Source organism: Electrona antarctica (genome assembly GCF_951216825.1).
Source record: "Electrona antarctica genome assembly, chromosome: 14".
Classification (NCBI taxonomy): Eukaryota; Metazoa; Chordata; class Actinopteri; order Myctophiformes; family Myctophidae; genus Electrona; species Electrona antarctica.
Genome location: NC_136795.1, coordinates 36,896,558 through 36,909,166, shown reverse-complemented (window position 1 = coordinate 36,909,166; position 12,609 = coordinate 36,896,558). Strand labels below are relative to the sequence as shown.

Here is a 12,609-nt window from a genome sequence, read left to right as displayed (position 1 = left end):
ATCTGTACAATTAAACTGAGTATACGCTTGGAGTGCTATGTCTACATAAAATGCTAGACAATGATTCACCTTGCAACATTTTCATGGAAAAAAATGAGAATCGTGATCTCAATTCTTGTGGAATGAAATCGAGATTCACATTTGAGCAAGAATCGTGCAGCACTAGTCTCAGGTGCTCACAAAAGTCAGAGTAGATGTTAATCACCCCAAACATGCTTCAAAGTGAAACATCCCTTTAATGTTGCTTGCAAATATTACCGACTCCTTTTTCACTGATAATTATTATGTACCGTACAGTAATTCAGAGCATATCAGTCCAAGACTATGAAGAACTTGAAGCAGAAGGCTGGATGATGCCTGCCTGCTCGTCTCTCTGTCTGCGCTTCAACAGTTTCTTTTTCTTCCTCTCTTCCTTTTCGATTTCAGTGACCATTTCCACAAACTTGGGGCTGCGGGGGTCTACTGCATAGCCAAAGCGCTCCCGAGCCTCTGCCAGTAGCTTGGAACGGCGGGCCTTGTCTTCTCTTAGTGTCACTTTAGCCTCCCGCTTTCCCTTACGCCAGTCAGCGACCATCTTGGGCATCTTAGCCATATTTTCTGCAGTGATTTTCTCTCTGCGTTGGAAAATGGACAGGGTTAGGATATGGGACATTCATCACTGAAATGCACACAGACTAGGGTAGTTGCAGCATTGTACTGACCGCCAAGTCAGTTTTCTCCATAGAATGCCCTCTGTGAGAAATAAATTGTATAATGGCAATAATGTATCAATATGGTATCAGTGCACCTCTACACCTTTGTCAGTCACGAATTGAGACTAAAGGGTTGCAGTACAATGCAAAACTAGCAAGATCTGGGAAGACATTTTATCACCGACCTGCAGATGACCAAACGGCTAAGTTAACTTACATAAGTGAAGTTACATTACACAAAAGCGTTCACTGTTGAATTTGACAATGTCACGTAGAGATCTTATTATATTTCCATTCAGTACAATTCGTGTGTGTGTGTGAGAGAGAGAGAGATGACAATGCAAACGTATGTTTTCTCATGCCAATAAAGCTCCTTTGATAGAGACTGAGAGCCTAAGATTTAGACTCGTAGATGTATTTTATCGATTCTGACATTTTCAATCAATGTCAGAATCGATCAAATACATCTACGAGATTCAAAATCTTAGGGTGTGAGAGAGAGAGAGAGAGAGACTGTGTGTGTAGGAGAAATATCTGACAGGTGCATTTGCTGAACTGGACACTTGCCTTGCCAGTCGTTTGGCTGTCGCCTCCTTGTCCTTCGCCGCTACATTAGCCACCAGCACTTCTAAAGGAGGGTGCCACTGCCTCTCGTCCTCGATGATCGCAGCCAGCTGAGCTTCGCTGGGCCACAGCGTGGCAGGATCGATCCCCGATGCCGAACCATAGCGACCGTAAAGCTTGCGGTCACTCTTCACCGTCTTCTGCCACTCCGGTGTCTTCTCGTCCTCCTTGTCTGGGATATATGGGTCTTTAAGGTTCAGTCTCAATGGTTTAGGGTTATAATTTGCGACTTGTTGTAAGGCTCCGCATTGTGAAGTAACGGGGATATGTGTTTTTAACGAACAATTCGCTGTAAATCTCCAACAAAATAGTGCTGTCCTCCTGCTCAGTATGGAAGCCGCCATCTTTGTTGGCAAGAAGGAAGGACCCTTCCCATTCACAGGCGACTACTACACTGCCTGTTCAATATTGTTGAGAAGCAAACAATATTATACACATCTTGGAACTTTGCCTGTAGCAATACTTACACAATGAGTAAAGCCAATGTATTTAGTATGTACGGTTTGACTTCGTCTTGCTCTTGCCCAACCAAAGAAGTAAGTAAACAATCAATTAATTATTGCATGCATAAATAAGCACTATTAATCTGGAGTCACTTATTCTGGATATTTTCATTTCAAAACAAAAATATTAGCAAGACGAGCTACAAAACACAACCATAGCATTTATAATTATATTTGTAATATTTGCTGAAAACAAAACGTTCTTTTGTTGAAAGGTTGTATATTGTGCAACTTCTTTAGTTGATAAAATATTTTGTCCTGTTTCTGGTTTGACAAAAAGTTTGACCTGAAGGTCAAAATAAAGGAGTTGATTTTGGTTTGCTGGTTAAGTCAAGAAGACACTGCAATGATGTTCAATTAGAACGGTCTGAAACCGAATTGGTTTCTTTCTGATGAGAACTCGAGACAGTCTCTCGGTAAGTTAACTAATAAATCACAAGTATCGTCAAGAGCTGGAGAGATTCAGTTCTGTATTTCTTCAATATCGAAAGAGTCGTTCACTGTGCCAATATGAGTTCGCTCATCCTCAAGGGGTGTCTGTGAGGCGCTTTCCCATTTTCTACTGTCCCCAGCAGAATGCCATGTCATCCCTCTGATGTCACTATGACATCAGACCATCAGTCATAACCATATATAGAGTTCCCGCTGCACCTGTGCCCAAATATGGTGTTTGTCGTAATCCTGGGTCGACTACTATGTCCAAATTTGGAGTCCATGAGGTCACTCACTCTCCATGGCGAGTAACCAACCACGATCTCCCAAGATGTGAAATCCTCCTAACATCCCCTGAGCGAGCAAGCAGGCTCTATTAGTTCTGTGGTAAAAAAATGTGGAAACTTGAAATTACATAGTGCAGCTATATTCTAAAATGTGTGTGTGTGTGTGTGTGTGTGTGTGTGTGTGTGTGTGTGTGTGTGTGTGTGTGTGTGTGTGTGTGTGTGTGTTGAGGGGGGGGGGGGGGGGGGGGGTATTACGTCTTTCAAGCTCCTACTTGACTTGCCATTATTTGTGAGCAGGTGGGCAATGGCTAGAGAGCAACAGAGCAAGGGGGGACTGAGGCTCTTTTAACACGTTCTTTGAACGTTCAGGGACCACTGGGCAGGAGAATTAACCAGAAAACACACTTCCAAAGAAAGGGTCTTTGTTTTAACTCCACCTCCTCTTTCCTCTTTAACTCCCCTCCCTCTCTCTCTCTCTCTCTCTCTCTCTCTCTCTCTCTCTCTCTCTCTCTCTCTCTCTCTCTCCCGCTAACTTTTATATTTGATTTCTTTTCAAGAACAGGAGATAGAACGAATGGGGTTGTGCTGGAGTGCACCACTTACAGAGACAGATGTCACTGCTTTTGTGTTGCGGGAGCGCAAAGCCCTCCATCGTCATTAAACATGTAGGGTTCCCATGGCAGGGGTGGCAGGAGGAGTGGGGGGGGTGTTTGGTGATGGGGGTTGGTTGGGGTTATGGTGGTGGTCGTGGTGGTGGTGGTGGTGGGGGCATGACAGAGGCTTAATTTGGCTTAGGAGCGATCTGGTGCCAAGTCCAGGGCTTTGAGGATCACATCAACGTCAGTCATTGGCAAATAGGCTTGTTAGCAGTTCGAAGATAAGGGAATGGTGGCAAGATGACAGGTCTATTTCTGCGTATGTGTGAGAGAGACAGAGACGGGCATGGTGATAAATGCTGAATGGAGCTAAGTAGGACACCTTCACTCACTTACTTAAGCCCATGAAACCTAGCGTCCCTAATGTGTTGTCACACAAAAAATAAAAATAGAACCAAGTACTAGTTGTGGATATTGCTTGCAATCTCACGATAGATATGTATCAGGATACAGAGGCCACTGTACGATATATATATATATATATATATATATATATATATATATATGTGTATATATGTATCAGGATACAGAGGCCACAGTACGATATATATATATATATATATATATATATATATCACGATACAGAGGCCACGGTACGATATATATATAGATATGTATCACGATACAGAGGCCACGATACCATATATATATAGATATATATATAGATATATATCACGATACAGAGGCCACGATACGATATAGATATATATCACGATACAGAGGCCACGATACCATATAGATATATATCACGATACAGAGGCCACGATACCATATATATATATAGATATGTATCACGATACAGAGGCCACGGTACCATATATATATATATAGATATGTATCACGATACAGAGGCCACGATACGATATAGATATATATCACGATACAGAGGCCACGATACCATATAGATATATAGATATGTATCACGATACAGAGGCCACGATACGATATAGATATATATAGATATGTATCACGATACAGAGGCCACGATACCATATATATATATAGATATGTATCACGATACAGAGGCCACGGTACCATATATATATATATAGATATGTATCACGATACAGAGGCCACGATACCATATAGATATATATAGATATGTATCACGATACAGAGGCCACGATACGATATAGATATATATAGATATGTATCACGATACAGAGGCCATGATACCATATATATATATATAGATATGTATCACGATACAGAGGCCACGATACCATATATATATATATAGATATGTATCACGATACAGAGGCCACGATACCATATATATATATATAGATATGTATCACGATACAGAGGCCACGATACGATATAGATATGTATCACGATACAGAGGCCACGATACCATATATATATATATAGATATGTATCACGATACAGAGGCCACGGTATGATATATATCGATTATACTACATTTGTTCAAAATAATTACCATGTTGCACAAATTCAATAAAACACTTTCAGTCCCACAGAGATCTTTAAATTAAAATAAAATGTATAAACATCCTAACAAGGGGTCTGGGAAGGGAGTGCATTGCAACTTGCATGGGGGGCTTTGATAACGTTAAACAGAGGTACGTTGGTCAACACTGCGTCACCCAGATAATTTGTGCCGTTTATTGCCGTATCGATACAGCAGCCTCTCGATCGATTCACCATCCGTCCAGATTTTTGATCGATATATTGCCATATCCATTAATTGAATGCACCACTACCAAGTACTGACAATAGCTATCTAAAATCTTACAACACTTTGCTGTATGACGCGTGTGAGCTTGTAGATAGTCTATTTTCAGTATTCATTATACAACGTATATATTGGGGTCGTCGTTGAATTCATTCAGGCTCCATGTCAACTTCTCAAAATAAGATTCATGTGCCACTATAAGTCTATAACCTCCTATTTTGGTATCCCAGAACCACAGTGTGGTCTGAGCTCTGTTGCTTTGACCTTGGTTCTCCTCGCTATACTACTCACTTAGTGATGATCAGATCTGCTTGTTTATTGCACTTGTAAATCACTTTGGATTGTTGTGTCTGCTAAATGTCTTTTTTTTAACCAAATAAACCCTGTATGCTTTGTTGACTGGTGTCCCCCAGGGCCAGGGGTCTATAGCTATAGCTGTTTCCCAAACAGTGGATCACTGACCAATTTTTATGGGCCGCGAGACTCACAGCTTGTGTAAAAATCCCACTTTCACATTTTACATTAAAAAAAGTATTTCAAAAGATTTGCCCCTCCCCCAACATTTAAGAAATTCCATAAATTCTGCTATGCCTACTTTCACTAGTTTGGGACCCGGGCAAACGTCTAATTTCTCTTTTGGGTCTTGAGCTAAAATATTTGGGACGGAAAGTCGCTCGCTCGGGTTCGTTTGAGACGGCGGGCCTCCGTCGCGGTCTAGTCCATAGAGTAATATATTTAGGTCTAGTCCATAGAGTAATATATTTAGGTCTAGTCCATAGAGTAATATATTTAGGTCTAGTCCATAGAGTAATATATTTAGGTCTAGTCCATAGAGTAATATATTTAGGTCTAGTCCATAGAGTAATATATTTAGGTCTAGTCCATAGAGTAATATACTTAGGTCTAGTCCATAGAGTAATATATTTAGGTCTAGTCCATAGAGTAATATACTTAGGTCTAGTCCATAGAGTAATATATTTAGGTCTAGTCCATAGAGTAATATACTTAGGTCTAGTCCATAGAGTAATATATTTAGGTCTAGTCCATAGAGTAATATACTTAGGTCTAGTCCATAGAGTAATATATTTAGGTCTAGTCCATAGAGTAATATATTTAGGTCTAGTCCATAGAGTAATATACTTAGGTCTAGTCCATAGAGTAATATATTTAGGTCTAGTCCATAGAGTAATATATTTAGGTCTAGTCCATAGAGTAATATATTTAGGTCTAGTCCATAGAGTAATATACTTAGGTCTAGTCCATAGAGTAATATATTTAGGTCTAGTCCATAGAGTAATATATTTAGGTCTAGTCCATAGAGTAATATACTTAGGTCTAGTCCATAGAGTAATATATTTAGGTCTAGTCCATAGAGTAATATACTTAGGTCTAGTCCATAGAGTAATATATTTAGGTCTAGTCCATAGAGTAATATACTTAGGTCTAGTCCATAGAGTAATATACTTAGGTCTAGTCCATAGAGTAATATACTTAGGTCTAGTCCATAGAGTAATATACTTAGGTCTAGTCCATAGAGTAATATACTTAGGTCTAGTCCATAGAGTAATATACTTAGGTCTAGTCCATAGAGTAATATATTTAGGTCTAGTCCATAGAGTAATATATTTAGGTCTAGTCCATAGAGTAATATATTTAGGTCTAGTCCATAGAGTAATATATTTAGGTCTAGTCCATAGAGTAATATACTTAGGTCTAGTCCATAGAGTAATATACTTAGGTCTAGTCCATAGAGTAATATACTTAGGTCTAGTCCATAGAGTAATATACTTAGGTCTAGTCCATAGAGTAATATACTTAGGTCTAGTCTGCAGTTGGAGACGAGAGACGAGAGGCACCTCCGCGTTGGCCACAGAAGCGGGGCGTGGTTATAAGCACAACCCGGGTGGGATTTCGAATGTCGCATATAGAAGCCCTAGAACATACTCTACTTTATCATAATTTTTTTAATGAATGGGACCATAATTTATGAAACGCGTATCATGATAATGGAAAGAAAAACTTTAAACTACCGCTTGAAAACAAAGTATTTATGAAAATGTTTACTCCGGTAATAAAATCAAGTGTAAAGTTCAGCCAAAACGTCATTCACTTGAACGCCTGAACGGAGTGTTCGTTCTTCTGCTGGGCCATTAATGAGAAGTGCATCAGGGGAAATGGCTCTTCCTTGAATCCTTAATATTGGCCTCATTTTAAAAAACGAATGCTTGCTGCCTGCTAGATACTAGGCCCGGGTTTTTCCCCGTCTGTAGACTCTGTACGAAATCACTGCCAAGCTACAAGATCACAACGCGTCGTGTCGCGCACAAGTTTTGTAGATCAGATATTTTCAAATGTTCGCCTATTTTGCCAAATGGTCGGCGTATTATGCCATGCCCGGAATAGGGACGCTAGGGCTCGCGACGCGTGGTTAATTTGTACACTAGAGTATTTCTTGTATACTCTACATGCAATGCCCAGGAAATGGCAGAGGTCAAAGAGGTGGCATGCATGAAGAGATGTACATGGTGTCCTCTGAGAAGCATTGGCAAGTGAGCTGAAGGGTATAAACCCAGGCAGGGGCCAAACCCAGGGGCTGAGCCTGGCATCAAACCATGGCGGCTTCCCCATATGCAGACCAGAGATGCAAGGGGCACATTTACATTAGGCCTGAATTCCACTGTTGGCCAGGGCAGACCTCAGTATGGAGTGCCAACAGTAGGCCATCCATATGGGCCTCAGATGAATTATTAACATGGTCCTCCACCACACTTTTTATAAACACATGTAAAATTCATGTTTAAATGGCAGGAGATACTCGTCTCCTATTCTAATTTCGGTGACCCCTGCCACGTTGCGCCCATTTAATCCTGTTTATCATGGTTCATGATTTCACAAGTGGTGCGCAGCCCCTTGCAGCAGAGGTTTAGCCACTCCAGCAGGATGCCATGCAAAACTTTGTCTTTCACCTACTTGGCTGTGACTGTGACTGTGACTGAGATCATTTTATAAGTTGTAAAATCATGAATTGACTGTCATATAACTTAATGAACACAAATGATTTTCAGTCATATTTCTCAAAACAAAAAAGCACGCGTGCGCGCACACACGCACAGCACGTCACAGACTATCTTAAGTTTGACTTTGATATAATGCTATTAGCCCAAGTCTGTGATACTATTTGTTGACACAAAGAACAAAAATCATAATAAAACATCAGGTCTAAAAATGAACTTGAACATGATCTTTTAAACATTGAAAGAACTTTTATTCCAAATTTGGCACAAATGATTAGCTTTGTCAGCATCTCCTCAAATTCCAAGCAAAAAGAGAGCTTAGTCCAAAAATATCCCATTTCCCAGTAATGACACCACATGTGGCTGTACTGTACACAGTAACCGGGAGACGGACAAGAAGAAAAGCTGCCATTTGAAGAATGTTCTTCTGCGCTGTTGCTGAATGATATATTTTCTACGGGAATAGCATACTTAAATAGGCCCATGGTAACATTTTATTATACTGACGACATCCTTGGCATCACGATATGGATTAATCATATAGACAGCCGACTCAGCAAACACTTAAAAAATCTGAAAAGGTTTTCAATGACATGACTGATTTTTGTTTTGTTTAATGTTGTGGTATAGACGAGCACAAAAGAAGCCATGATCCTCACAAAGGGGGGAAATCTCACTTCAGAGTGTGAAAGTAATCGTTGAAAGTAATCCATGTGCAGATTCTATCAGCAAGGCCCAAGTTGTGGCTGTGATCACTCTTACAGCCTCTCTGCAGGCCGCCCCCCTGCTAATGTTAAAGTTGGACGTAGCCCAATTCAGAACTGCCAGCGTAAGCGGTCTTATGATGAGGGGGGGGGGGTTTGTGGTGGGGTGTTGTGGGGGCACAGAAGGGGAAGGAAAGGGGGGGGGGGGGGGGGGGGAGCTTTCAGTGGGGAGCAGCAGAGTATTTTACAGTAATGGATGTACCACATGGAGATGCAGTTAGTGATGTGTTTGGAGCGCAACGGGAGGTTCGGGGCGATCCGTGCCCTGCTGCCTTTCTCCTCTGGGTCTATAATGGGGGGAGAAAGCAGCAATGGTTGTGGCATTTTTTTTCTTTTTCATCCACCTATAAGGGATGAAGCTGTGAGCCGTGTGCGTGCGTGTGTGCACGTTGGTGTGTGTGTGGTGGGGGGGGGGGGGGGGGTAAAACCAACAGGCTTCCTGCCTTCATTTATGCTCACTTAGTGGCAAAGAGTGCAGTGAAAGAAAAAACACTAATCTTGTTGGGAACTCCCGGGGCCCCTGCTGTATTTCCTGCATGTCACCACGTTATTGCAGTGACGTTTTAACCGAATTAACTCGCATCAACGGAATCTCCACTCACATCTCTGCACGCTCTTGTAAACACCTGCGCGAGAAAGACACACGCCTGTTGCAAACATATACTGTACACACTGGCTCTACAGCAGGATTTGGCATTGGCTTTGGGTCTATAATGCCTATAATCCCAAGTGCGTTCCCGTGCCACTCTGTCTCTGATACATTAAAATGTTTCTACAAATGATCGAGCAGCACAGGGACTGAACAGATTGTGGTGGAAAAGCATTTAATGTGCCTGATTTGACAGATTTGTAAACAACCTTCATAACATCCCCGAAATGTTTGGATTCTGTCGCAGCTCTAAGGTCCCTGCGCCCTCGCCGGGGCGGTCCTCAGGTCCGTACGTACCCCCACCACAGGCCCTGTGGTCCTAAACGAGATGATGAATGGGGAGCATACGGACTGACGGAGGCCCTCCTCCATCCACCGGTGACTGCTGATTTAAGGGGAGATTCATCAAACGTGAGCCTGCCCTGGTCTCAGGCATACAAACCTTCATAAGCGAGTGCCGGGCTCCCGTGAAGATGAATGGAGGTAATTATCAGCTCTACCTCTCTTCGCAGTCATGCTCCTCTTCTCGGAGGGCTTAAGTTCCTGGGGCTCGTGTGCGAGTCATTAGTCTACACTGCTGCATGGCGTAGCACATGAATGAAGGCTCTCTGTATCAATGGTTCTCAACCTGTGGGTCAGGACCGCCAGGGGCAGGGGGGGTCCCACATGATTTTGGGTGGGGGGGGTCCCAAGATGACAGTGAAATGACAATTTAATGACTTTTAAGACTTTTTTTTAATACCTAAAAAAAAAAGAGGAGGGGAAAACATGCACTGCATCCAATGAAATCAACAAACTATACTATAAAAACTGGTCAAATTGTGAAATTATTAGAAAGAGGCAACAATTGTGAAAATGGCAGATCTGCAAGCTCATAACACCTCGCAATACGAGGCGTTGTGAGATTGTAGATCTGTTATTTTCACAATATCTATCTGTGGAACCGAGTCATACAATTTAATGCCTCAACTCCTACAATTCCAACTGCTTGTCAGGTTGCGGGGGTCCCCAGTTCAAATATGATTCTTTTTGGGGGTCACTGCCCGAAACGGTTGAGAACCATTGCTCTATATCACTGTATCACTCTACTTTGAGCTCATGGATGTCCGTAACAACTCCATAATGAAGGGGTACGCTACTGGGTGCTAATGCAAAAGTAGTGTTGTCATAGCAAATCTAAAAACAAATTCTTTAACATACAGTTTTGATTTGCTTTCAGTCTAAAGTTGAATGATGTGATTAACTTATGCTATTTTTAAGTGGCTTCCCCTCTTGAAGCACTAAATAGTAGGCTATTCCTTTTCCACTCTACTTACGTGACAATTTACCCTTGTCGTTATTTTGACTAGGGTTTGTTTATTCTGATCTCACACTTGTGCTGTAAGTCACTCTGGATTTATGCATCAATTCTAATTGTAAATCACTCAATCAACGTCAACGTGACTGTCATCTCTGACATTGCTTGGCCAGTTGTCACCATGCCATTAATCCACATGAACTCTCTTGCCAAAAGGCACTAAATATGGTTAATTGTCACCAAATGAATTGAATAGTCACCACTGATGTTGCAGATTGGGCGCAACAATGACGGAATGCCTTCTTGTTTTCCTTCCTCACATCACCTGAGTTTCCATTCCTAGTGGCATGTTAAAGCACTGAAACACCATTGGCATTTCCACACTAATGTGTGAGAAATAGAGGTTTTGGCCAGTATATCTTTTACAATCTTTTAATCCTGCTCAAACCCTGAGATCGGAGGGCAGTATGGGAAATAGATTTGACCTCATGGGCTTGCCTTTCACTGCATGGTCTCCTTCTGTGAGGAAGTGGACTTGCTGAAAGATTTTTACCCAAAGACTTAAATGCAGCAGACGGTGTCACCTGATCCAACCTGGAGCGTTCGGAACCAGGCGCATTGTATGTCTTTTGCAGCCAGTGCTCTGTGATCCTAGGGCGCTGAGTCATGGCATACAACACACCTACACACACACACACACACAGACACACACACACACATGAAGAGATGGAGAGAGAATTAGGGGAGATTTGGGGATGGGGTGCAGAGGGGGAATTTAGGGTGGGTTGGGAGGGGGAGGGGGAGTGCAAGTGGCACCAGGCTGGCGCAGACATCACTCCCGTCGCTCCCTTAGCTGCACCGGCGCCATCTGTCATCGGCGTGAACATCTGCAAGCCCAAGGTGCCCTTGTCACCCAATGTTACAGCAGCATGTTTGGTGTTTCCATTAAGGAAACCTGGAGTGATTCACCAGAACAAAACCTATTAGACTGAAGTGTGTGTGTGTGTGTGTGTGTTGTGTTAGTGTATAGCAGTGAATCAGCTGGGTTTGTAGGGGCACATTAAATAGGGAGGATTCATCCTGAGGCGCAGCCGCCTGCCTGTCTACCATATCTGGCTAGCATGACATCTCATCCACCGACTGACTGACAATTTGGCCTGAGTCTGCTGTTTCTTTATGAGCCTTGGCTCCTCCACATGTCTTTCCCTGTCTCTCCGGTTCTACCGTAAAACAGATGGCTTCACCCCATCCTTGTTTTTTAATCTCCCCTCCATAAGAGCACTCGGGGTTACGGCTGAAGCTGAAGTCATGTTCACATTTTGCAGGATTTTCTGGGGGGAAATCGTGACGGACTGCCCCATGGTGTGGTGCATATGGAGATGTCTGTATTCACCATGTGACGTGTTCTTGTGTGTTCAGAATGAAGAATGCATTCAGGGCACATGTATCATAATGATGACATGTGCCTGCCTAAATAGTATAGCCTGCTGTATTGCAAGGTTAATCCATTGAGACCTGGAACGCATCCATGTCACGTTAGCGTTTAACCACATTAACCATTAACCCATTTTGGGGCGGGAACCCCTTTTGGTGTTTTAAACATTGTTATAATTTAGCTATTGAAAAATAGCAGATCTACAAGCTCATAGCGCGCCACCGAGTGGCGCGCTATGAACTTGTAGATCTGCTATTTTTGAAAAATCGTTAAAATGTGCCTCAAATCTTTCCGAAAATTGTCATGATTTAGAAAACTTTTTTTTTTAAATTTCGACGTCAGGCCTGAATGGGTTAAAAAATGGGTAACATACTGTAAACCAGCCACCATTTATCATCCCATTAGATATGAGCCGAGATCTTTTCCAGACACTGAGGGGCAACGGCGGACGGATTGCCAAGCCACCCTGGTGTTCCTGTTTTGGGCATGGGCATATGGGCAAGAGCCTTTATCCCATTCAGGCCTGACGTCGAAATTAAAAAAAAATAGTTTTCTAAATC

At 42.3% G+C, this 12,609-nt stretch overlaps 1 protein-coding gene across 1 annotated transcript; it reads right to left on the bottom strand.

Annotated features, from left to right (window-relative positions):
- Window positions 1-201: 201 nt before the first annotated feature.
- On the bottom strand, window positions 202-1,800 carry gadd45gip1 (growth arrest and DNA-damage-inducible, gamma interacting protein 1). Its single transcript, XM_079521168.1, has 2 exons — window positions 1,256-1,800; window positions 202-610 (listed from the first exon to the last, which is right to left on the bottom strand). The coding sequence occupies exons 1-2, from the start codon at window positions 1,658-1,660 to the stop codon at window positions 323-325; spliced, it is 693 nt and encodes a 230-aa protein (XP_079377294.1). The 5' UTR covers window positions 1,661-1,800; the 3' UTR covers window positions 202-322.
- Window positions 1,801-12,609: the final 10,809 nt, after the last annotated feature.